Genomic DNA, 26,848 nt, shown 5'->3' with positions numbered 1-26,848 from the left:
CCAATAGCCCAGCATGTTGAATAAAGCAGTAGTCATGAGGCTACTCTCTTAGCGTAAAGTAGGACTAACATAGCATTGCAGCTTGATGAGGCTCACCAATGAAAACTGGAATATTAATTAGGCATACAAGCCTCTGTGTTTAATTATTTAACTCTGTTTTAGCTGTAACTCCAATTAGCTTCACAATCAGTGAATCAGTTCCTTCAACTGACATCAGAAGTGTACTCTCTTGCATCATAGCAGATGTCTTGGTGTTCATCACGCTGTTTCATAGCAGAAGTGACATGATACGTCCTCTTAGGCACTGAACTTTGCTCTAGCCGCGGAAGTTAAGCGTGGAGTCATTATGCATCACATTGCTCTATGGCTGTGATATAGGTCACACAGGTGTTCTGCTCGACAGGTGAGTTTCAGTTGGACCCCCGCCATGGCGCCTTCACTGTGACTCAGTGTGAAGCAGACGCACAGTGGCTCGGTGCACAGAAGCTGCTGGTAGTCCAAACAGCAGTAAATCAGCGGCGAGACTACAGCTCCCTCCCTCCGGCCTCAGACCCCCATGCAGCGTCAGGACGGAGGACGAGCTCGCGCATGTCTAGCGCTGAGTCACAGCGCCCACTCGCACCACAACTCACCAACGCTTATTTACTCTCTGCCTTGCTTTGTGTCTGTCTGTATGTGTGTGTGTGTGTGTGTGTGTTGGGGAGGGGGGGTTGGGTGTAGAGTTGGGTGGGGTAAGTCCATCAGACTCGGTACACAGAGGAGGAGGTGCACAATGAGCACGAACACTCAGACACAAACAAAAAGCCTCAGCCTCGCCGCTCACAAAAGGCCACTCCACGCCGGGTCTGGAAACACTTTTCCGGAGACGGTGAAGAAAACATGCTAAATTCTGTGGGGCTCTGGGATAAAGGCGCACGCACACACACACACACACACACACACACACACACACACACACACACACACACACACACACACACACACACACACACACACACACACACACACACACACACACACACACACACACACACACACACACACACACACACACACACACACACACACACACATCGACCGCAGCACAGCAACCCCAGCAGTGGTCTGCCCTACCAGCACCAGGAACACAATGAACCAGTCGCTTGCTCGCCCTCTTTCTCTTTCTCTCTCTCTCTCTCTCTCTCTTTCTCATCAGCCAAGGCCAAAGCAATCAATCCAGAGTCAGAGAGACATACCAAAAACAACATGAAAGCAACCCCCACCTTGTACCTCTGGTCACAGGACCTCTCGGTAGGCCACACCACAGCACCACGGATTACGGCGTGCATTTCCATCGCCCAGTTGATTATCTCCCATTATGAAACCAGAGCTGCAGAACTGCCAGCTTGACAAAAAAGAGATGGCTGGAGTTCCACACAGAAAAGAGAGGAACGGAAAGGAGAGTTAAAAAATAATAACGATAATACTACAAAAATAAAAAAAAAAAGCAATTTCTATGTTGTTGTGTGAGCCGCAGGTCTCAGGACCTGAGTAAATGTTATGATGGGGCCGGTGTTATTTCATTTGCGTGAGTAATTGCTTGTGCTGAGGCGCACCAGATCCTTCTGTGAAGGGGGAAGAGTTTTGTTTGTTGGAGCCGTTTGAAAGGAGCCCATCAGGAAGACAGCAATCAGAGGGGACGGGCCTCCGTCTCGGGCCTGTAGTGCTCGGATCCATTAACCTCAGCCAGGCCTGACAGGAAGAGGCTCTGCTGTGGACCGGGCCGGACCTGACCAGGCTGGACCAGACAGATGGGGAGTGAGCGAGAGAGAGAGAGAGAGAGAGAGAGAGAGAGAGACGACTCCTGATGTGCTGTTCTCTGGTGAAGGGAACATTGTGTGTTTGGTAATGCAAAAATGAATTCCACAGGCAAACCACACAGACAGACAAGCACAAAGAAAATGCATGCATGCACACGCAGACTTATAAACACACGCATGAACACAAAGACACGGACAAATGAGGACATACAGAGAAATATTTACACACACACAGAGAATTCAGAAACTCTTGGACACACTAACACCAAGTAAAAACACACACACACACACACACACACACACACACACACACACACACACACACACACACAGAGACACAGACACACAGACACACACAGACACACACACACAGCTGTGTTCCACCCGTTTGCTCCAGATGTATAGCATGGTCCCATGGGAGAGGTGGGGGAATGGGACACTGGTGGTGACGCTGAGCAGAGCAGAGCAGAGCAGAGCGGATGGAGCAGCGCTGCCAGACAGCTGGGGCTTGGGGCTTGGGGCTTGGGGCTGGGGCCACCCGCTCGCCTGCCGTCCTCCTCCCTGGACCTGGGACAGGGCCCAGCCTGTCCCCAACATGCTCCGCTCCCACTGGCTGCATATGCGCACCATCCCAGTGTCTGCATCTGTGCACATGCTACACTACACTACACTACACTACAATCCAAGTGTCTTCCAAATGTTCTCTTTACTACAGATCAATTGTGTATTATAAAATCTGCATCAGGCAATAAAATTGTTATTAGGTAGCATATAGACTCCAGTGAGGTCTGCTTTCACACCAGCAAACGAATCAAAAATTGGCCCGATTGACGTTTCATCAATGTTTATCTTCCGGTAGCAGTAAGCGCCAATTTTGACTCACTATTTTGACCTACAGTCTATGGTTTGGACCCCAGTGGACCCCCACTTCTTTTCGGCGGTCTCGGTCTGCTTGATTTAGTGCGGACCCGAGTGTGACTGATGCTTTCACACCAACAAAAACGAACCGAACTAAGAGCTTTTAGTTCGAATGGATCTTTTGGTGCGCACCAACTGCTGTTGGTGTGAAAGCACCCTAAAGAAAGGATTTTCATGGAGAACTCTGTGTAATGGAAGATTCAGAGAGGAACCTTTTTGGGATCCCAAGAAGAACCAATCAGGGGGCTAGATTGGGAACATATACTGTAGGTTGTAAGGCTCCACCAACTCAATGATTGTGAAGCTCTTAACCTTCATATCTGTTCTCTAAATCCAGGGTGGAAAAAGAAACAGAACCCTTGACATTGAGATATCTGCAAGTCAAACTGAGAAATGCTGCTGCATTGTGTAACTTTATCTTGGCTAAAACATGTAAAAGGTATGATTGGCTTACATTCATACATACCTGAAATAGTGTATACCAAAAGTAAACATAGGCATAGTTGCCTTGGCATAGTTTTGGAGAAAACCCTGGCAGGAATTCATAAAACATACATTTCTACATTCATCAAATTCTAAATGAAGCTGTCAGTGTTTAAGTCAGGTACTACACTACAAACACTGACAAAATATTTTAAAACTACACACCATAAGGGCAACACGAACCCCAAACTAAATCTGTACTCTATCTATTTATTTGTAGAAGAAATGAGAAGCAGCACATTTAGGCAAATGCCTGCAATGGCACTCTGAGAAGTCCATACTGTAAACCACCACTGGGTAAATACTTCTGCACCCATCACCATTTCAAACACACATCAGGCTTTTGTCACCACACATATCATGCCAAGGAATGCGGCAACAGTTGAGGAGAAGGAGGGGGAAAAAACGGCTGCTCATGTTTGTAATACCTCCTACAAACACTTATGGCTGGAGGCGTGAGAACGTAAGCATGGCTACAGTCCTTGCTGATGGAGAGTTGCGCAACTCAGCCAGGCCTGTATGTGCTTGCCCCGGCGCCTCATGCTGCTTAGGCTGCTGCTGTTGGTGGGCCAAATGCGTAAACTAGTGGCTCTCCATTCAACTCAAATGCATCTCATTCAACTCAACGCCATTTGATGCACTTCCATCCAAATCCATCAGTTATATTTAAATTCAAAATCGCTTAACTGGCCTATGCTTACAGAGGGAAGGTGACATGTTTCAGTACAGTAGTAATGATGCTTTTTGTCCCTAGTGTGTGTCGGTCTCTCCGTGCGGCTACTGGGAGCTGCGTGGCTTTGGTGGGCGGCGTGGCTGAAGGGCTTCAAATCCCCAGGAAATCAGCAGCGTGAGGACAATGACACAGAGATTAGGAATCAGTTAACCCTCTCCGGACGGAGCCCCCCGCGCTGCCCACACACACACACACACACACAGATGAAGAGGAATGTGCTGTGTGCTTCCACACAGAAGCTGTTTCCCAGGAAAGAGGGACAGGGACACATATGAGAGAGAGAGAGAATAAGAAAGAGTAATAGAGGCAGAGTAGACTGAGACAAAGAACAGGATAGTGAATGAACAGAGGGAGAGAGAGAGAGCGGGTAAAAGAGTGACAGAGTGTGGAATGAGAAGGGGTGAGAGTAGAGGGAGGGGGAGAGACAGAATGGGATATTGTGAAAGAACACAGAGTCTGTGAGGGCAAAAGGGGTAAGATCAACAGATTTATAGCATCTGACTGGAGGGCATGTGACCTCACCAAAGGGTAAACAGACCTGTTGCCCCTGAATAGAGGTAGAGGGAACGAGAAGAAGGTGTGTGAGAAAGAGAAAGAGAGAGGGAGAGAGAGAGAGAGAGAGGCAGGAAAAAAAAAGGAAAACTCCACCTGCTTCGTACACATATATTCATTCATCTCAACCTCACCTAGGCAACCTAACCGCCACACCTGCAGGCTGGACTCAAACACTAAAGGAGCACAGGAGACTCAACACGGGAGACATTGAGATCCAGGTACAAGATCAACGCAGCAGGAGCTAAGAGACTCCTCTCCTGAAGACTGGACTAAAGTCACTTGACAGGTGAGTCATTCTGTGACCCAGGTAATCTGATGGATCATTAAACAGGGAATTGTATGGATCTTTTTCGGGGTCAGTGATTAACTTTGGGGCTTTGTTACACAAACTGAATGCGGCCTAATTGATGGTTTATACAGATATTGGCTGTTAACTAAAAATGGTGAGAGCAAAATGGTTTGGCAGTAGTTAGGCACCAGTTCTGGCTGACATACTTGGTTAAATGGAGTCTTTAATTTTACGGCATAATGCTGGCAAAGCAACGTGGTGCTCCACTCAAGTCAATGATTGATCCTTCAAGCATGCATCTGGAGTTTCCTCGAGTTAAAAGGAGTGTTTGTAGAGCAAGACTTGTCTCAGAACGTCGTCCCCTTTTTCCTTTCATTCTTCAGTTCTCTCATTCTCTCTGTACGTCTTGTTTTGCAGTGGAGCAAGTCCGGTCATGTCAGGTGTGTTATCATCGGGGAGAGCAGTTATCTGTCTCAGCCTTGCTTCCTGACTGGGGATCCGGGCAAGAGAGCAAGCACAGAGCGGATGGTGCATCAGACACCAGCCAGGTAAGACCATACCTACCTACCTACCTACAAGCCTGTTCTAAGCTTCTGACATTGTGTACAATTCTATCTTCTATCGTTTATGGCGAGTCATTTTGTCAAAAGTACAGATATGACAACTGTAGTAGAAACAGCCAACGGGAATGAGATTCAGGTAGCACAGGTATTTGATGACACACCAGGAGGTGTCATAAGAAAAAGGTGCAGTGAGAGTAATTGCTATTGTTGTTGTTTTTGGAGGACAATTTTAGAAGAAACAGGTAGTGTGGCTTTACATCAGTGCTTATAATCAGTGGTTTTAGCTAACTTAGGGCTCGAGGGTAAAGTGTTCCTTAATTCTGATAATCACTCCAGAGATGGAGAGAGAGAGAGAGAGAGAGAGAGAGAGAGAGAGAGAGAGAGAGAGAGAGAGAGAGAGAGAGAGAGAGAGAGAGAGAGAGAGAGAGAGAGAGAGAGAGAGAGAGAGAAGAGATTGAGCTCCACCTCCCCTCTGTAGCGTTACGTGTTGCAAAAGGAATGCTGTTGTGTCCACACACTCGCACCTCCCGCTGCTGTTGAAGTGCCGATAAAACCTTTATTGGCCAACAAAACATGTTTTCTGTAGTGCCTTACAAATTTAAAGAGTGAGTGTTTCGAGTCACGAACACAGATCTTACATCGGCTGAGCCTGAGAAGGCACTATTAAGGAAAGGAAAATAAATAAATAAAATATATAAATAAGGACAGTCCACTTGACAAGCCAACCATGATGAGGTCTGTCTTGAACAAATTCAGAGTAATGAATGGGAACAAATTGCCAGGGCTGGTCTGAAAGCCCCAGACACTAAAAGGAAATAGTCGAGTGAAATGACAGCGATTTATTTGCACTGTACAACGTGACGGCGCTCGCCAGGTTCTGATCCCATCCAGCAAACGTCTTCAGAGGGCATTTAAATCAGATTACATCTGCTGTTGGATTGTGTATTGAATCTCTCTCCTTTCCTGGTTCGGGTGATTAGGTATAATAGATCTTAATTGATGGCTCTGCATGCCAAAGCTGATGAGCAAGAATGCGAGAGAGGTCGAGAAAATGTGTCTGAAGGAGTCGTTCAAGGCTGTCAACGCCCCAAGTAGAGGCCCATCTCTAACAGAGCTGAGCCAGATAACGGCCAGATCTGCTCCTTGCCTCTGCCATTACACCAACATCTATTGAGGTGCAGAGGAAGGCCCTGCTCCAATGGCTGCTGGTCTCCACAGCTCCAATAGAAGCTGGTCCAAGGCCCCCAGTCACTTCCTGGGCACTGCTTGTTCTGTTTATGGCTGGTGAGGAACAAGCGGACAAACATACCGTAAGTGTGTTGAAATCAGAGTGCCTGTGTTTGTGGAGCTGCCATGCATCCCTGATGGGAAAAACCTGTTCTGGGAATCTGGGAAATGGACGAGAGTAGGGGTTCTAAAAGCCAATAAATGTCAGGTTTCAACAGAACAGATAACTGGATAAATGAAAAGATAAATAATTTTTTAAATATTAGCATTCATCAGAAAGCACTTCGTTAAAAGCCGCTTTACAAAAAGCATCTGTTTCAAAGCTATTGTGAATAATTGCATCGTGAACAGGTGCAGCGTTCAAACAAAAACTTTTTTTCCCCCATTTCAAGGGGGGCTCAACTTCAGCCAAAGTCTGCATCTGGTGCTAGGGAAATCGCACGAATGTGGATTGAGCGTCTACAGAAAACAGTCGTGTTTGTCCAAGATGACAATTAGCTGTTCAATTTCAGGGTATTGCTGACAGATATCAATGTCAAAACCTGGATGGGTCCAACCATGTTCATCATTTCTGGTAATGTCTTTTTCTTTTCTTCCCTTCTTAGATAAGAAGACAAGACCATTTCAATGAGGATGCTTTCCATTTAAACCGCAGCAGAAAACATTGATTCCATCACGCAGTGATAACGCGATTAAGAAACACTCCAGTGCTGAATCCACCTCACCGGCAGGATGCCGTTGAAGACCTCGCTATACCGCAAGCCTGCTTCGGCTCGCTGGCCCCGCCGGATGTCCAAGCGCCGGGAAGTCATCTCCGTCAACATGATCAGCCTGCCGCTGGGCGACTTCCGCCACCTCTCCCACATCGGCTCGGACGGGCAGGGGGACCGCTTCGGAGACCTGTCCTTCCTGAAGCACGGACACAGCCTGCTGCTCCAGAGTTCCCAGAGCGAGCAGAACCTCTTCCTGGCCTGCTCGCCGCCGCCGCCCCCAAAGCCCCCGCGCCTCAACCTGGACGAGGCCGAGGGCCAGGAGAGCCCCGACTGGCCGGCCCGGCGCCAGAGCTCGGCGCACCGGCGGAAGAAGTGCAGCTCCCTCCCGCTGCTCGACAGCGAGGAGGGCGACATGGCGGAGGACGAGCCGTCCGGGTCGGACCGCACCAGCACCAGCACCAGCCCCGGCCACGGGAGCCTGAACTCAGGGAGAGACTACAGCCAGGCTCCCATGGACATGTCACAGCCAGATGAGATCGACTCGGCATTCTCCTTCAGTCTTGACCTCGGCCCGTCCATTCTGGATGATGTGCTTCAGGTGATGGACAAGCATTATCAGTAAAGCAATGGGGCCTGGAGAAGCCAGAACTGAAATAAGCCCTGGGGCCTGTCAGACCTGGAGCTTCCAAGTGTCTTTGAACAACTAATATTGTTATATCACAACACTCCCCCTATGGTCATCACCGTGGCTTATCAAAGAAGCTTTGGGTAAATATAGTGATAAACAGTTCCACTTTGGATGGAGGAAAATCATGACTTTTCTGTCACATAGGCGTTTTTGTGGTACTATCGCTAATAGGATGTTGCTGATGCAAGCCATGGTGGCTTCCAGAAGCATCAGCAGGACCTGCTATCCCCACAATCATCTCGGATCGCTGGACCTCCCCCGGAACACAGTGCGGATAGATGGATATCAGGCCTGATTCCTATCTTAAGCTCATAGCTGCTGACACAAGAGGACCAACATGCTTGCACGCGCGCACCAGCGAGCGAGCGAGCGAGCGAACACACACACACACACACACACACACACACACACACACACACACACACACACACACACACACACACACACACACACACACACACACACACACACACACACACACACACACACACACACACACACACACAATCTCCTCTCTGTGTGAATGGGAGGTCATCTGAAAAGCAGACAGCAATAACAAAACGCAGACTCCCGCCAGTATTGTGCAACTTACTATTGGGTTTCTTCCTGGAAGTGTGGAATTAGGCAACAGCCATTCAACAAATTCATAACTCTGAGCCAACACTTTGACCAGTGACCTTATGTTACATTTGGGTAATGGGCTTTCTACAGTATCAAAGAGCCTAGAGCCTTTTGGATTTCAGGGTGCAATTATACACTGAAAGGTAAGGGTTAAAACAGTTTGAACATACTGTATCTTCACATGAGTTGTCCTTGATAAGATGGAGGAACAAAAAGTTAATATTCTCCTGTTAATATTTGCCTATGTTACAACATTATACCTACAGTAGTTAATAATTTAGCAGCTTCATCAGGAGTGAAATGGACCTTTTAGAAAACAATGTCTTGGTGAACTTGATTTGTTTGCTGTACTCCCACTGTTGCTATGTACTGTACTGGTTTAGTGGGTACACACACATTAAAATGTTTTTCTATTTTAATATTTGGGGTTTTCGTATTGTAGCGAACTCCTTTTTCAAGGGTAAGTGTTTTCAAGGCCTACATAAACACTGGTGTGATAACTAGTGATGTTTACAACACTAATTATTACTGAAACAAGACCTTCTCCTGGGCAAGCTCAGCTATGAAAGTACAACAGTATCTATATCTCAAGTTCTTGGCCACCTTTTTCATTTGCAGAGAAGTGGCAAGTGAGTCCAAATGTCCACATATAGCTTTTTTAAAGTTCTGCCCCCTGCCATGCTTTTACCGTTGCCTGGGGCAACAGCAGTGGGCAGCAGCCAAAGCGGAGTTACAGGCTCTTCTCTCCGCGTCCCTGCCACCGCTATTTTCTTAGCTGTAAATGTGCGCCGCGCTGCTAACGAGCGCTGGGGAGGGAACGCGATACTTCCACATGTGCTGGGCTAAGAGGGCCGCGGTGGCCGTCCACCACTAGCTAGCCAGGCTCCAGATGAGGGGCTTTTAAACGCTACCTGCTGAACAAACACGACCCCAACACCCCACGCCGAGGCTGACCGGCCCGCCAGGAGCAGCGGTCAGAGAGAGCCAGAGACCAGCAGCACGGCAGGGGGTCTACGGGAGGGGAAGGGAAATCATGGGGAACAAGACCTCAGGAAGAGGGAGAGAGAGAGAGAGAACAAATGAGAAACGAGAGAGGAAAAAAGACAGAAAGGAAGAATTGGGAATGATGGAAGAAGAGAGAATGAATAGAGAGCGAGAGGGAAAGAAGCAGCTAGATGGGGCTGTGGGTTACCTGAACCACTGAGCAAAAGCATCATGTGTTTTTACCATTTGAATGAATGTGCACACTTTTCTGTTTACTCTTGGCAGTCATAAATAAATCCAGACATAAGGAGGATATTGAGATCAGACTGGAGTAGAAGTTGAATTGTGCATAGTAAAATGATCTATACTAAAAGTCTGCCTACAACTGTAGCGCAGTGTCAGTATTCTTTGAGTGTCCATCGGATTTTCTTCATATGAAGTCCATAAGCTGTGGGTGTGTACACCGCAGTAAGGGACGGTATGTTTCTCAAAGGCAGACCAAAAAATGAAGCCATTTAAAAGACTGTGTGTCAGACACTACCAACAATGTGCATGTGAGTCTTATTTTCACACAGCCGAAGGAGACGCGGAGTCTAGTTAAACACTGGGTGTTTGGGTTCCATGTCAGTTTGACATGAGGAATGTTTGTAACTACAGGATATGCATGTCTGATCTGGTCTCTCATTGATTTGAACTCTTCAGCTTTCAGTACGATCAGTGAACACAGGATGAGCGTAATGGATCAAGAGACTGCACAAATGCAAACAGATGGGGAGAGATGGGGCTCACTGTGAAAATGACACTAAACTTTAACATTAAGCACAGAATTAAAAACAAACACCAACCCCCTGAAAAGAATGCTTGAAGCTGCAGTACTCCCTGAAACTAGCCTGGGTGTTCCCAACTTCCCATGCTGCATTGTGCGTGATTTGATTCACGCTGCTAAGGCAGCCTGGAAACTACCGCCCTAATTTTTGCCTGAGATAGGGGACCAATCACAGAACAGGGGGGAAAGCATGACGATGATGAGCTATGCACAGACGCATTTGATAGACATCCGCGGAACCCAATGAACGGGTCTGGGCATTTTTTTCAAATACGAGAAAATGAACGTTTGCCAGACTACGTCTCATTTGAGAAGTGGTAGGCGCTAGCCAGACTACCCTGAAACAAGAGTTTGGATGAATCTTCAAAGCTGCTCCAACATGGCCTTGGTTGAGAAAGAGTTAACGCCTAGTGCCATAGTCCAGATGGAAATTACATGAGGACACTGCTGTACATTTCTCAAGGGGGGGCATTACATGGTTTTAAGACAATATCAAATCTTACAAAATAATAGATCACACAGCAGCCCAGCTGATGAAATTAAACACATTATAACAAAGAAATGGCTCGACTTACAGTAGGCCAGATCCTTGGATTTAGACTTGCAGTGAAAACACTACATGAAAGCACTATAGCAGATAACAGCTGACTTTGGAGAGAATCTGGCCCAGGTCTGGCTTCAGTCCACAGCTACGCCAGATCCGGCTGCCATTAGGGATCCAATCCAAACCACAGACTCCACACACATGGCAAGCTAGCCTGTCAAACTCGCCCTGAGACCCGATTTCTCTCTAGCCAGGCCTCGCTGCACCAGATCTGCACACTTCAAGACACACGTTGCCTCCTTCTGGGGTTTGGTGACTGAAGCCATGTGACAGACAGAGAGATGCACACCGACAGACAGACAGACAGACAGACAGACAGACAGACAGACAGACAGACAGACAGCACTGGAATAAGAGCCTCCTGCCATCCCAACTCTGACTGAGAAGCACAAGAGGGGGAGTAAATCTATCCACAGGGACACACTGCGTTCCATAAAATATCTACAGCAATTACCCATGAGTACACTTCACATCCGTCTAGCACAGGAGATTGTCCTTGGACTCCCCCACACGCCACGCACGCTCAGGGCTCCTCCGCACATGGACTCACGTTAAAGTTATTCTCCGATAGACCTGCCGAGCCGCCCGAACCCTCACAACTCATGTGAGAAGAAAGAGACAGTAATTGGAAGACAAATTATCTTGGCACTGAAAAGACTGGGTCCAGACTGCAAGGTGCCCCCCCCCCCCCTTTCATCCCCGACAACATCTGCAACCACTTTTCCTTTCCCCCAAAATTCCAGACCTGCTATCAAGCCAAATACTAGAGACTTGCCATCTCACACAATCGAGAAAAGTATACATTTTTTCCTTCTCCTCCCAGCCCCCTCTCAAAGATTCATTTTCTGAAATATCATTTTGACAACAGAAACATTCCTATCTCTAGCGTAATGGTGTCTGGCAGTCAAGCTTGATGCTACTGAAAGTATGCAATACTCTTTCACAGGGGGCTGCTGAGTAAACGGCTGTCCATGAAACTGATATTGTTTGTAGTGCTCTGGATTGTGTCAGAACAAATTAAGGGGCAACTAACTAAGGATTACCTTCGGTTTTCTCGCACGTTCACACAAGTTCAGGGCCAGGCCTGCTAACAGTGTTATGGCTCGCCTGTGACAACTTTGACATCTTGGAGGAAGGAAAATATGTGCACAAGTGACACTCCGTTTAGAACAACTTCTTTCAGAAGTGATTTGCCAAGAATGCAGCTCTTGGAGAAGCGCACAGAAGCAAAAAAATTGAACACCACTCGGTGCACTGGATTCTAGGACTTACAGAGCGACGTAAAAAGAGAAGAAAAGAGATTCTTGAAGACAAAGATTCTCCTTTCCATGTGTGCATTCATAAGCTGTTCCAATCCTCCCATTACCACTATGATTCAATGCCATTAATCATCCCTGGGTATTCAAGACCATGCCTCCTTTGGCTTTTGTCTTAACATGAAACTACTGCCTCACAGATCTTCCCAAGAACTCACGTTACTCCTCAGAAACAAAAAATCCCTGAGTTATCTGCCTCCTCCACTATTCCCATTGTCCTTGTCCTATGTGATACACTGGGTCACATTATCTTGAGCAAACTGTAGAATGCTTCTGTTAAAGATTAAGTCTATAGATTTGGAAGAGGAGAAAGCTCCTTAAAATGGAAAGCTACATCTGGATCATGTTGCATTTGGCCAATGACCTTCGACAGCGGGGAGGAAAAAGTTACACGGTTCCAATTGTACCAGGTTAGCAATTTATCTTCACGGGAGGCCAGCCCAGAACCCTACATAGATCGACTCACGCATATCTCGGTGTTCTCTGAGGCAGATACTGCAGTGTGTCGACCTTGAGTAGGCTAGACGTGCAAAGGGGATGATGGATACGGACAGAGGGATGGCTTAATGTGCAATTCTAGGAAAAGGAAGAACAGCAATCTATCACATCAATCTGTCTGCAGTGTGTGGTTTCAACAATGCCTGGCCACAGATGTGCAGATACATAGTGTAGAAGGTTACTACACGACCCCAAATATCGCTAATAAAGAGGAAGATTGCTCCAATTTTTCAGAGTAAATCTCACTGCTGTGGACAGGATTACTATCACTTCTATGAATTTATGACTTAATCGGACTGAGGTTTTTATTGGTAAAGATAAGTCAGAGAGAGAGTAAGAATCAACGCAAGCAGGGTAAACCCGATATGACACGTCCTGTGGATTGCGGCCCAAGACATCATTTTGCAAGCTCAGCTAGCCGTGCGTTTTGGCCGACGGCGAACCTCACTCGAATCGAGCTGCCTTGTTATTCGCACGCCACATAAACCTTCTAATTTCACAAGCTCTCGAGGTTCAGAATTTATTACAGGGCTCTGCAGTGATGCACAACAACACACAAACTGCGAAGGCTGAAATCAAATCCTTTCCAAATATCAGGAATTTATTATTATTGTGGACCTTCGGGAGCTGTTAGACACCATGGCCCCATGACTCAGCCTGCATTTGCAACATAAATAACCCAACGGTTGTGAGAAGTTCTGTTTCTTTAGATGCATTCATGGACGCAGGAAAGACCTGGACAGAGGGCTCTTTATTTAAGAGACGCATTCTTACAGATGTACACATACTGTGTTTTACACGTGGGGGGGCCGAGAGACGGATGGGGGGGTTCTGTAGAATGCAGAGTGGGAGGCTGAAATGAGGTTAGAAGCTGTGAGAATTGCTCTGCAATATGAGTTAAGCCTTTTTATCTCGCAATTTATGATCAGCACATAAATTAAAAAGACTACATTAAAACGCAAAGCTGGAGGGCGTATAGAATGCATTGCCATAGCTCTACAACCGCCACACACATACTGTATGCACGCAAGCAAGCCCTGTCAGGTTTCTGTTTGCCACAAATCCCATGATCCTCCGGGGCGGGACACCTCCCGGTGGAATGTCAGGCCCAGCTGCAGCAAGTCCCGGGGCACAGAGACCTCATAAATCAGGAATATAAACTACATGTGTCGCAGCACAGAGAGACGACCACCTTATGCCCCCCCCCCCCCCCTCCTCCTCTTCCACGGGTGCAGTGGAGGCCAGGCCAGAGCAGACCCGGATAGGTCAGGCGTGCTCAGGCTCAGCCCAGGCTCTGGGGCCCAGGCCGGGGGTCACTGGGGGACCCAGCTGTGCTCCAGGTCCCTGGCCGCCACCAGAGTCAGACTTGTATTATTAAAACAGAACAGGGATAGAACTGAGGTAATGCTCGCGTCTCAGCTCTACTGTGGGGTCCAGATACTTGTTACCCCAGTGAAGAGGGGAGAAATTGACAGATGCATCCAGAATGTCTTAGTTGAACGTTGTCTCAACTCAGCTGGAGTCGCTGTGGGAGTGGCGCTGGGGAGGCCAGGCCAGCTGGAGTTACGGCCCTCACAGGGACCCACGCAGTGGACCTCCACAGTGGTCTCCGCCGCACTAGCAGCACTGACTCTCTCTTCACCCCCAGCTATGTGACACAGGCCTCCTCGGGGACCACCATCCACCGCAAGAGGATCAACTGAACATTGGTGATGCTGTAATGATGTGGATTTTTACATTGTCCCAAAACCCCTCAATTTTGTGATGAAGCAATCTGAGGAATAATGACAGTTGTTAGAAGTGGTGTTTGGGGGGTTGGGGGGTTTGGGGGGGGAGTCACTTAAATTGCTCATTGCTCATTTCTGCTCTGACAAGTGTTCTCCCAAAAGTGCTCTTGTTGATCAAACAGCAAATAAAAGGAAGTGTGCACGAAATAAAACAATGGTCATTGTACAGCACGCACCACCATTTGGGAAAAGCGTGTGTGAATTGGCCAGATTGAGTCCCATAGCTGGGGCGGCCTAACAGGTGAAATGGAGCTGCAAGAGGCCCCTGAGGCACAGAGTGTTACGGAGCATGACCTCTACACACAGCCTCAGCCTCAACTACACAGAGTGAGAGGAAGAAAAATAATCAGGAAATGACTCCAATAATGACTATTACGGACATCATTTTTCTCGTCTCTGTTCTCTTTTCTTTGTTTAGACATATTCAAGTGCTTTCCTTGGTGCCATTAGGCTTTTAAGATTTGTTTAAAAATCAAGAGACATTCACATATCAAAATAGATAAAGTGTCACAAATGGCTAAGAGCATATGCTTTTTTTGGAATTATAATAGAAGCAAAATTGGCCTAGCAAATCCTCTATGGTGCAACACGTCATTTGTAATATAGTTCAGACAAAGAGTTTGACTTGATCCTTATTTAGTCTTGCACAATTTCTGATGATCTAATATCCTCCCTGGGTCAAATGCTTGCCAAACACCATGTATAGACAGTATTCCTCACAGACTCCTGTTTGGGTCTGCTCCATCCGCCATGAAGGAAATCTCCCAGATGCTGTCTCAATATAGGCTGCCTGCGCCACATGCCGTCGCTAGAGCCATGAGTGGGGTGAAGGGAGCGATGAGAGAGAGAAAAGAATGGCTGCTCTTACAAGACAGTGGGGGAGCCATGGGCCCTTTCAAGAGTACACAGTGTAGGAGAAATGGTGTCGTATGTTTTAGAATGACATCATGCATGTCTAAAGCAGATGCATGTATGTGCTGAACTAAGCAGCATAAAGAAGGTCGAGCTCTTCCCTCAGCATAGCTAAGGCCACTCTTTAAAGTCCGGCAGCCAAAAGCCATAATTTAGGTGACTTTAGGTGACTTTAGGTCTGACCGCATGGCTGCCTGACTATTAGGTAGATTGGGCAAGGTGGAGGCAGCCCGTTGGAGTCTTAGAGCAATCTCTGATCAATAGCACATTGGCATGGTCAGTCAGTTATGGACACATTCGTGTACTGGAACAATCACAGGTGTGAGGGACCATATATGTGACCATTCACAGCGAAATCAGTCGTTTTGCGCACATCGTTATTTTGAGAAAATCAACAATAACAAACTTCCGGGTTAAAATGTTGAATTTCACGTTTTCGCATAATTCGGCTGCATACAGTCTACAGTTTCATATCGTGAACGCATTTCACTGAAAAACCTACGTTTTGACTGTTAAACCCGGCGAAGATTCAACACATTTGCTGTCATTCCCGTTGTGCACGCGCTGCTTAAACAGGTGATTTCTCCTCTTCTGGCATATCGTGACAGGAGAACTATGTCAACTTTGGATGCGGTTATCTTAGCGATAGTTTGTGTAATACCCTCGATATACATATCGTTGGAAAGCTTAGTTTATGGCCGTTCACGTGAGCACAATAACTTAATTTACTAAATTTTACCGAAACGACTGGTTCCGCTTTACAGGGTCACATATACGATTAGAGGATAAGAACAGAAGACTAGCATCACTAATGCTGCCTAGCAACTGAGGGTATGGGATGGGAGAGCTGCTCTCTCTGAAGAGCACAGGAGGCGAGAGCTCTCTTCAGCGGCTGAGCCAACGAGTCGAGAGCCTCTCGTGCCAGTCGCCCATTACATCTCCGTGGTGCTCCCCTGCTCCGGTTGGGTCCAACCATTCCGGAGCGTTCTGGAGAATTCCTATGGTCTCCTGGGTCAGCCCATAATAGGCGACGAGCGGCTCGTTTCTGTCGGAGTCGGAGTGTGCGCACAGGCCCAGTCCAAGCCAAACAAACTCAAGACCCCCTTTTCCCCAAACACTTTGCTCGCGAAACCCAACGAGGGCAAAGCGAGCGGTCTGAGCCGATACATTTTGCATGACGATACAAAAAATAAAATCTCAAAAGTACACATACTTTGTCTTTAGAGGTATGGTGTTTAGAAAATGGTGTTTGGATTGAGGTTGCAAAGCATAACATGTCATTTTGAAGGTTGAGAGAAATTCGGAGAACTCAAAAGAACGGCAGCATATGCGGGAGGTCAAAATCATGACCGAGCGCTCTGACACTCCGCTAACTACAGTTCTTGTTTTTGTTTTAGGCTACGGTTAAAAGTACAATCACGCGTCGCACACACAGGCCATCTCCTCAGCCTTACCTGTGAGTGTGTGAACATGCTGCCGGGGTCTGATGTGTGTGTGGGTACGGGCGGGGCCTCAGGCTGCCCTTCCAGCCAGGAGATTTTCAGCGGGTTTCCCATCAGCCCACTCTCATTCTTAAACGCCAAGTCCTGTCATGGGGCACATTTAGATATAAAAAAGTGTCAATAAAGCAGTTCCGTCGGGACCACGTGAGGTGTAAATCTTACAACACCACAACAACAAAGACGCTTCTCGCTGTCTCGGCACCTCTTCCTCTGAACATTTCTTTGTTATTTACTGAGGTTTTGCTTCTCGCTCTCTCACCCCATATATTAGTGCGAGGCTGCACAGTCGCTCAGCACCCTCGTGTCACACAGTCTTTTGGGTGTAAATGTTTTTCACATGCTCCAAATGCAACACATATGGCAAATGTGCCTCTGCTCAAAAGCCTCCTCCTCCTCCACTGCGCGTCCACAGCCCACTCAGGCTTGTTCTCACCCCGGCCTTATTTATGTTTGTGTTTGTGTGCATGTGTTATCCATGGCTCATGACAAGACACATGTGTGTGTGGAGAACTTCAGTGAGCCTCAAAAGCACCCCGCCCCTTCAAATCCCTCCTCCACCAACCCGCCCCCCCAAACCCCCCCAATCCCCCCTTTTTTGGGCCGTCTGGGCCCGTCAGGCACGTTCTCAGGAGAGTGACCGCACAAGAGAACCACAACAGAACATCACAAGAGCGCAGCGAGGACCACTTGTGCGAGCTGTGCCAAGCGGCGCAGGGTGGAGGACACAGAGAGGGCCGGGACATCCAGACGACACGAGACAACAACAAGGCCAGGACTCTGGTCTTCATTAGGAGAGTGGCTGTGCTGGGTCTGGCCCTGCTCGTCTGCACTACCAGCTCCACAGCCATGCCTGCAACACTTGTGCATCCTCTCAGCACCCGCATCTGGTGAGGACATGTCCACACTGCTGAAGTGCGCCGTAAAACATGCAGCGTTTTGGTGGGGTGGCCATGAGGAGGCATTCCCAGATGCAACCGTGGTGTCTGGGATCTTTACATGTGCAGACCAAATCTGCCCAAAATCAGAAAGTAGACGTTTTTAACAGATTATACTGGTTTCAAAAACTTCACAAGCTTGGGCTCTACTTACTTTCCTGTTTTGTTTTTTTTAATTCCCTGAAGAGTACCCTGAAAGTATAGCCAATGGGAAGCATTTTTTTGCTGGAATTGAAGAGAAATTAGGAAAAGATTATTAGATGGGGAGGATACGTACAGCCGCTTTGGCAGATCCAAACTCCACCACAGCACTCCCTTTCTTCTTACTCGATATGAGCACATTCTGCACATCTCCGTACTGTTGAGAAGAGAGAGAGAGAAAGGGATAGAGAGAGAGAAAGGGATAGACAGTGGATGTTGTGTAATATGTTTCCTGTGACTAAGAGGACATTCATGTATACAGCACATTACCACAGAGACAGTGTAACACCTGAAGGCAATCAAAACAGGTACTTCCTGCTTTCTAAATGTACACAATTGTATCTCCTAAATCTTTATTCACTGTACATTTCACAGCGTTGTTTACACTTAACCAACAGCATATGCACAAACTGAGGCCTACAAAGAGGTTTCTACACTTCAAATTGCACTGAAGGTTCCTAGAGAAATAAATATTAACTTTAGCTACAGAAGGAACAAAAACAAAAAAATAAAAATAACAAATGCATATAGGCCTGAGTGATACGACTCGTGGGGACATAAATCTCAATGACGGCTCCAAGGCTCTGAGCCCATGAGAGCCATCAACCCCAGCAAAGGTTCACAGACAAAAATTGCTGCTGTTGAATGCAAAAAAAAGCCTGGGAGTACTCAGAGTAATGTTTTGCCCGCCAGTGGGACAGACGGCACTCTGGACTTGCTCAGCGATCTCCATTCTGCACAGTAGATGTGAGAACACGCTGTAAAAGCAGTTTCTGGTGCAGAGCCCAAATTAGCCCCCATGGCCCCCGGCCAGACCAACGGCTAGTAGGACTTGGCTCGGGGAGAGCATGGGAGGAGAGGTGCATTGTGGGTCACTCACTGACCCCCGACACGGGGAGGGAGGTTGGCTGGGTGGTTTGGGTGGATGGGAGGGTATTGAGTGACAGGGGTTGGACGGGGGCAGTTTCTAACTTGGACTGAATGTACCGAGTAAAAGTGCCCCCCCTCCCACCATCCAAACATGCACACACACACACACACACACACACACACACACACACACACACACACACACACACACACACACACACACACACACACACACACACACACACACACACACACACCCTGTTCTCTCTCTGGGCTGCTGTGGGGAAAGAGCAGTGGAAAGGCCTCTTGAGTTTCAGGAAGGAACGGCCACTAGGTCGGCCAACAGTGACGGGGCCTCATTAGTTGGCCTGTCACCTAGATCCAGACAGGGGGCAGGGGGGGTGCGAGGATGATGACAGTGCTTATTCAGAACTGTATCTCAGCTCATTTGTCTGGGAAAACTAAAGGAACGGGCGAGGACTTTTCAGAACAAACAATCGGATCGGGAACAGTTTGGCAACAGCGACAGCGCGGAGTCCCAGCAGAGAGTTATTTCATATGTCCAAGTATTTCGCGGTCTAGTTAACTTTTTTTTTTTTTTAAAGCATCCTGGAGGGTCAGAAGTGATGCGGAGGCCAAAATACACACACAGTGACGGCTCCCACTGGAAGGCCAAAGCGCTCCATCAGCAGGACCTCACCTGACATCTCTTGCCATTTGGCCTTTCCAGTGACATCTTGCATTTTTCGAGGCAGAGTGGGGCTATTTTCTTCCTCTTGCATCAGTTTAATAGTAAGTCAGGGGAGAGTAAAAAAATAAATAAATGGGAGCAACACTTAATTTTCCCACAATCCTTTGACCCAGTCTCCTGTATCCATACCGACGAGCCACCCTGCTGGAGTAGCGTGCGGAGGAAGGATTGAGCCCTTGACCTTCACGGAGCACGTTTGACGTCAGTGACACTTAAACATACCTCCCCACCACCAGTCCAGCACCCTCCGCCCCCCCCCCCCAAAAAAAAAAAACTGTCCGCATTGTTTCCCTCCTCATGAAAAACCTGCAGCCCGCACGTTCAATGGCCTGGAGCTTGGCCGAGCGAGGGAGAGGAGGAGAGGAGAGGAGGAGGAGGACAGGGGAAGGTGCACACCGGTGCGGCGTTGCATGAGAAGAGCACATTTCCTGGTGGCTCCCCTGGCACCGGTAAAACACACGCCCCGACCAGCAGAGAGGGGGGCACTAACGATGGCGTGCACCACTTTTAACAGGGCACCACATCGCCCTTAGCACTTTCGCTGCTACAACTGCTACAAAACTTAATGAAGCTTGCATGAGGGGGAAAAATTAGAAAAAGGAAAAAAAAAAAAAAACTAAACACCAAGCTGGGGCTGGTGATGTCATACAGGCCACAAAACTGTGCTCACCGGACACCGAGCGAGTCTCATTAGGCGTGTGTGTTTGGGGAGAAAACACGGTCTTCCAAATACAGACAGACACGCTCTCACACTCTCACGGCACCAAGATGGACGGTTTCTGTGAGACTAATTTCATTAGCCCGACTTCTAGAAACAACACTGGGATGATTGCCTTACTGCAGGAGGTAAGGTCAAACAAGTCTGACACACGAACTGTCCGTGGGACGATCAGTCACAGTGTTATTAGAAGCTGGATATCTATTCCAGACTCGGCGGTCACTCACCTTTTTGAGTAGGCTAAACAGAAACTCCTGTGAATAGCCCCCATTATTCTCATCTTCTTTTTTACTCTTCCACTTGAGCTGAAAAGGGAGAGGTCAAAAATAAGATAACATCAGCAAAGATGGAAAGACCATCAACAGTCAAGATCACCAAAGCAAGAGAGTTCCAAATGAAACCCTCATCATTCAACTACTTTTTTTTCTAATCACCAAGAGACCAAAAGCTCTAATTTTAAATAAAATAAAACTCATTTTAAAGTATTACTAAAAGTAATACTTTAAAAGTATTACTTAAAAAAATTGTGCCATTGCAAAGACATATCAAACCTGTTAGATTAACAGGTGAAATGTCCTTAGTTTAATCATTGGGATAATTTTGCTCTTTTTGGCAGTGAGTCTTTCTAAGGCTCTGGGCCCACACTCATAAGTGCTGTGACCTGAACAGGCCCTGTATAACAAGCTAATCAAGGCCTGCTGACTCAGCCAAACAGAAGTGAAGCATCCCCAAGTCTGGAATTGTACCTTAGGAAGAAGCAGCAATTCTCAATTCATTTTAAAGTAAGACTGACTATTGTCCATGGCATTACATAAATAAATGGCTTGCTGCATGAGGGCCCTTGTAGACAATAAGTTAATCAAGGCCTACTGTCTCAGCCAAACAGGAGTGAAGGATCCTGGGATTTTACTTTAGAAATAACCGCAATGCTCAATTCCTTGGCTTGTTGGCACCATTAGACATGGACATTAAACAAGAGGCAGTGTCTCAGCAGGGGCCTCCAGTCCATGGATGAGACGAGGGAAGGGAAGGGAAGGGAAGCTTGTTGTTCTCTTCAGCTAGTTTTCCTTTCTCTCCACTCTCCCTAACTCTCTCACTTGTCTTTCCATTCTAAATACTTGGAGCTCACCCATCACCACCTGGGAGTCCTGCAGTCAATTTACATGCAGCTTTACGTGCGGAGGTCAGAGAGCCGGCTAAAATGAGCACGCGGGATGAGGAGGCCCAGGGAACGGTGGTGGGGAGGACGGGGGGGGGGGGGGGGGGGGGGGGGGTACTTGGAGTGTTGACAGGACTGACAGCACCACTTCACCTGCCAAGTGGCACCCACCTCTTGGTCTACTCCTAATGAAGGTGTAACACAAAACAGACACATCCGTTCAGCACGGACTAGACAAGGGAGAGAAGTGTGTGTGTCTGGAGGGGGTGAACACTGTGCTGCTTTGAATGCAGAAGGGGAATGGAGAAGCGATCAAAATACTCACGCGAACATGCTTTAAAATCACGACTTTTTCTTGTTTTTCTCACATGTAATGGCTATAATTTAGTAGAGTGGGTTCATGCTTCTTATCGCACAAACCATCTCAACAGTGCAACAAACACTGAGAGGGAGGGGGGGAGGGAGGGAGAGAGAGAGAGAGATGGAGGGATGGAGAGAGAGAGAGAATTATGGAAAGAGAGAGCAGGAGTGTGGGAGCAGGAGAAGAACGAAGGCCTAGTCCAGGCCCAAAGTTCTGCTAACTGTCAAGAACAAAAAAAGAAAAAGAACATTTCTGGGAATAGCCCATAATTGAAATGTCTTTCTGCGAAGAGTTATTTGAAATATGTGCTCTCCCATTTCCCAAGCAGTGCCTCTTCTACCCAACGATAACCTTCTCTCCCATTAATCTTCTAACGAGGCGGATCAGAATTTGGGCTGTGCCCAAGGAGCGGGCCCTTGAAAGCTGGCGGCCCGCGGTGCGTATTAATACTAGTCTAAACATCGCTTAAGTGCTTTTTCAGAGCCTCCGAACGGTATTCTTTGGCCAGCTCCCGGAGCTCTCCGGTACACTGATGTCAACAGATTTTCAATTGCACACCCACGATAGAGGATGGGGAAGGGGAAGGATTTTTCTTGGTCAAACAAAAGCAAATAGCCTTACACGAAAACTAATAGAGCCTTAATAGGCCGATCGTCTTACTGCCGGGGGCCTGTTAGACGACCAGCCCAGGTCGACCCAAGGTTTTCCCAACCATCACTTCTCTGGCTAGAGATACACTTCCAATCAATTTCATTTAGGACGGACAGACAGGGTCATGTAAATATCAAAGACAGCGGCACGAGGAGTTCTTGGCGAAGCAAGAGAGGCAATCAACACCAGAGCTGCTAAAGGCAGCGCACATTCAGGCGCACAGCGCTGGAGATGTCCGTAAGGGGAAACGACAGATTTCGGATGGTAATCATCGCGCAGTTGCCGTTCAAATACGGTTAAAGAGCGAGCGTCTCAGGCAGACGTGACTGGGGTTGGCAGTCCTTGCATTTTCTAGGCCCAGCCCCCAGACAGACACATCCCTTGAGGAGGGCGGACTGGAATATCGTTCACACAGAATCCCACGTAACGCACGCACTGGACTTCCCAGGTTGCAGATGACTCTGTTTATTTTCCGTAAATGAACACACAAACGTCAGTGCGCCTCACAGGGGAACAGAGAGAACTTGATGGGTATCAGACATGCTAATGAGATTAAATACATAAACACATTAGCTAACACACCACCGGCCCCCTTCACCCAAGCCCTTCAATAAGTCAAAACTGAATAATTGCCAAAGGAAATATTATAGTGTTCCATTTTATGCAGTTAAAACTCTCTTGACAATTGACCAGAGCTGGAAAGAGCAAATGGCCGGGATCTCGGGGCGAAGCTTCATTTTATGGGTGAGGAGGAGGAGGAGGAGGGAGATGAAGGGGAGTCTGCGTATTCATTTTACTGTATACATCATATCCAAAGGCTTTTTTGGGTTGCTCTATGAAAACGGCTTTCGTATGAAATACCTCAGAGCAATCGAATCTCAACTCCTCTGTTACTGACCGCTAAACCACCTTTTCCAAGAGACCTCGGAGAAGAAGGTGAACAGCTTTAAAAAGAGATCTCAGATACAAAGGTGCACTGTTTTTTTTCTCCAAGAGACTTTGAAGAGGGAGGTGAATTCTTACTTTTAGTTTCGGGGTCGCACTGCCACCTCCCTGGTTTCCAGCACCATCATCTAGGGAATATCAGAAAGAGAGAGAAGGAGAATAATAGAGCAATACATTAGCTAGCACATGTGCAAAACTACAGCAGTGACAAAGAGAGCAAGAGAATGAAAAGGATATCAGAGATGGGGACTTAAGTGCGACTCCAATCCGAGTCTCAGATTCATGTCACAAAAACAGTGACTTCAGACTTGACTTGCGAGTCCACCTCAAAACACTTGACTCGGACTTGAGCTTCGAGACTAGTGAGCAGCCTGTATGCAAATATTTTTGCTTTATTGTATTAGTGCATATACATTGGGAAACCTATGACGAGCTGCAAGTTCCCTTAATATGCATCAAAATAAAATACAGTATAGATATATAAAATACTGTATAGATATATAAAATACTAAGGGAGCATGATATCACTTTGCAAACCTTCCATAGCTGTCTATCTAATCTATTCCTTCATCAGTGCACTGGCTTTGTTGATTAAGCGGACAGTGTTTGAGAGCAACACTTTTTCTCTGCCTACGAGACATGCCATAACCTGCAGTCAACAGATCAACTGTGCTGACGTGCCTGTTACAACTCATAGCCTTGACACTGTATAAGAGATGCACTCAAAAAGCCACAACTGAACGTGTGAAGCAGTACAAAGCGGAGACAAGTCTCTGGCATTGTCAATGCATGCGCAGATTGAACAATGTTGCAGAAACACCACATAACCAGGTGGATGATGCAGTTCTCAAGAAACTTGAGGTTGGTATGAGAGGGAGTATATGTGTGTGTGTGTGAGTTACTCATCTTGCACTGGATCATTTTCCTGAATCTCAATATTATGATTACCTCAGAGGTATTTTGAATCACGTCAAGTATTTTGATACACCATAAGAAGCCATTTTCCTCAACAAAATAAAATACAAATGACAAAATACTATTCTGTATTTTAAATACTTATTTTAAAAACATTTCGCAGAAATACTGCCCATCTCTGACTGTTGGTTGCAGCAACTCCAGCTAGATATTTCCACTTTGTTTTTTTCTGTTTGTGTTATGTGTTTATTTCAATTTTGATTCAATTTGATCTATGTTACCCACCCAACATTTTTACTAGCCCACCCACATGTAGTAGGCTAGAACTTGAGACTTGACTCGTGACAAGACTTGAGATTTGACTTGGACTTCCAAAAAATCAATTGTGAACATCTCTGACTTGAATTAAGAATGTGGTCAAATGTTCACATCTTTCCAAAGTATTGGTACTGACAAGATGCAAACCGTTGGTGATGGTGGAAAGGTCGGAATGATACACCTGACTGTGTGGTGCAGGGACATCTAATATGAATGGTGGTGGTGGTTAAAGGCGGCCTTATATTTCTGTTCACACACACACACACACACACACACACACACACACACACACACACACACACACACACACACACACACACACACACACACACACACACACACACACACACACACACAATCAATTTCCAGAGCTGTCCCAGAACTGCCCTTTATCTGCATCCACTCTTCAGACGAGGCTCAAAGAGCGCCCCTCACAGATGCCTATAGGGGGGCCAGAGGAGAGGATATGGGGACACCCCCGGCCCAAGCCCCTCCGCCCCAGCCCCTGCTAGCGTGCGAGAGCGCCGGTGTCTGGGTGAGGTCGAGCCGTTCCTTTGCGTGCCTCCCCGAGTGGCTGCATGCCGACGCGCCAGGGGTCCCGGCCAGGACGCGCGATCGCTCCCAACGCTCGTCTCGCTTTCCCTCCTCACGCCCACACTCCACCTCCACCCCTCCACCCCTCTCCTTCACTCCCTCCGTATCTCTTTCCTTGGTCACGCTCCCTCTCATTTTTGCGCTCTCTTACATGCACTTTTCTCTCTCTCTCTCTCTCTATCTTTCTCCCTATCATTCTTTCTCTTCTTCCCTCAATATCTTTTCCCTCATTCCTTCCGTGTCTTCTCTTTACATGTTTTTTCCCCTCAATGTTTCCATTCTTATGTTGTTTTCCATCTTTCTGCCTTTCTTCCGCTTACCCTCCCTCACACACAAACACATACACACACACACACACACACCTCTATGACACTCCATGGCCATGGCTCTAAATCACAAGCAGCCATTTTCTTTCTCCAAAAGCCAGTACTTTGCCTCTAAACACTAAATAACATACAGACATCTCATCTGGGGTATGTCAAAGCACAATTCATCCAAGGACAAGTGGACAGAGGAAACACAAGACCGCACAAACAAACCATACAGTTGGAAAATCCCTTACTCAAAAATTACAATGTAAAACCGTGAAATGAAAACAAGCGCCCAGGTTTTACCACCAGGCCCAACATTTCAGTGGTTTAGTTGAAAGAAACAAAACATTATTTACTTTGACCAAGAAGGTTATGATTCCAGCAGCAGAGCCTATTACTTTTTTGTCCAAACTCTGAACAATCTGCCATTTTTTTTTTTCGACATAAAATAACATTGCAAACATTTCACATTTTCACAACGTGTCCCCCACCTTGAGTCACTTTACAGTAATCCAGTCAGGAGTACATTATTCAAGGGGAAGTCCAGCCCGACTTATTCACTTCTCACTGCTAACACACCTGTAAGCAATGAATGACTCTTTTCCAATTCCAAGTCAAGTCAAGCTTCTGGTATGTGAGGCCTTCACTTCACTAGAGCTCTTAGTCTAATTAGATGCCGTTTCCCTGCTATGGAGCGTGTGAGAGCAGACAGGCCCACTGGTGCTGGGTGTTTATGGGTAGGGGCAAGGAGATGAGCTCACACATGGCTTCCTGACAGGCTTGACCAACTCATCGCATAATGAGGAAAAAACAGTGCAAGGAAGACATGATGAAATTGCAGGTAACAAGGAGGTCTTCAACAGGATGCACACTCTAAATAATGACTTGGTTAGCAGTGATTGTTGTGAAGTTAATTTCATTATGCTGCACACCCATAAAACCGTTAATAGCAAAAAGTAATATGTTCCCGACTTTGTTTTCTTGAATAGGTTATTGAACCCATATTAGAAATGCATTAGGTCAAACCACTGACCTCAACATGAAAGCATCAGGCAGTATTTCAATAACAAATCACAATTCTTGCCACAAACTATCATTTAA

General features: G+C 47.0%; 2 protein-coding genes across 2 annotated transcripts in view; one reads left to right on the top strand and one right to left on the bottom strand.

Annotated features, from left to right (window-relative positions):
- The window catches only part of dnajc17 (DnaJ (Hsp40) homolog, subfamily C, member 17), a 60,160-nt gene that overhangs the window by 8,691 nt on the left and 24,621 nt on the right, over nt 1-26,848 (bottom strand). Inside the window, exons 7-10 of the mRNA XM_062522835.1 lie at nt 23,688-23,737; nt 20,721-20,798; nt 18,231-18,311; nt 16,971-17,102 (exon numbers count right to left, since the gene is read on the bottom strand). Coding sequence (XP_062378819.1) covers nt 16,971-17,102; nt 18,231-18,311; nt 20,721-20,798; nt 23,688-23,737 — 341 coding nt within the window. The remainder of the gene's footprint in view (nt 1-16,970; nt 17,103-18,230; nt 18,312-20,720; nt 20,799-23,687; nt 23,738-26,848) is intronic.
- Nucleotides 4,428-9,040, top strand: LOC134067532 (cdc42 effector protein 3). The gene is made up of 3 exons (XM_062522836.1): nt 4,428-4,774; nt 5,195-5,325; nt 7,173-9,040. Exon 3 carries the CDS (start codon nt 7,300-7,302, stop codon nt 7,900-7,902), a length of 603 nt encoding a protein of 200 aa, XP_062378820.1. The 5' UTR covers nt 4,428-4,774; nt 5,195-5,325; nt 7,173-7,299; the 3' UTR covers nt 7,903-9,040.

The sequence above is a fragment of the Sardina pilchardus genome, chromosome 20 (assembly GCF_963854185.1).
Source record: "Sardina pilchardus chromosome 20, fSarPil1.1, whole genome shotgun sequence".
NCBI classification, from domain to species: domain Eukaryota; kingdom Metazoa; phylum Chordata; class Actinopteri; order Clupeiformes; family Clupeidae; genus Sardina; species Sardina pilchardus.
Note: the sequence above shows the minus strand (reverse complement) of the source record. Positions and strands in the feature narration are given on the sequence as shown.

Excerpts from the sequence above, each read along its gene's own strand:
- LOC134067532 (XM_062522836.1), top strand. The coding sequence starts at position 7,300 with ATGCCGTTGAAGACCTCGCTATACCGCAAGCCTGCTTCGGCTCGCTGG.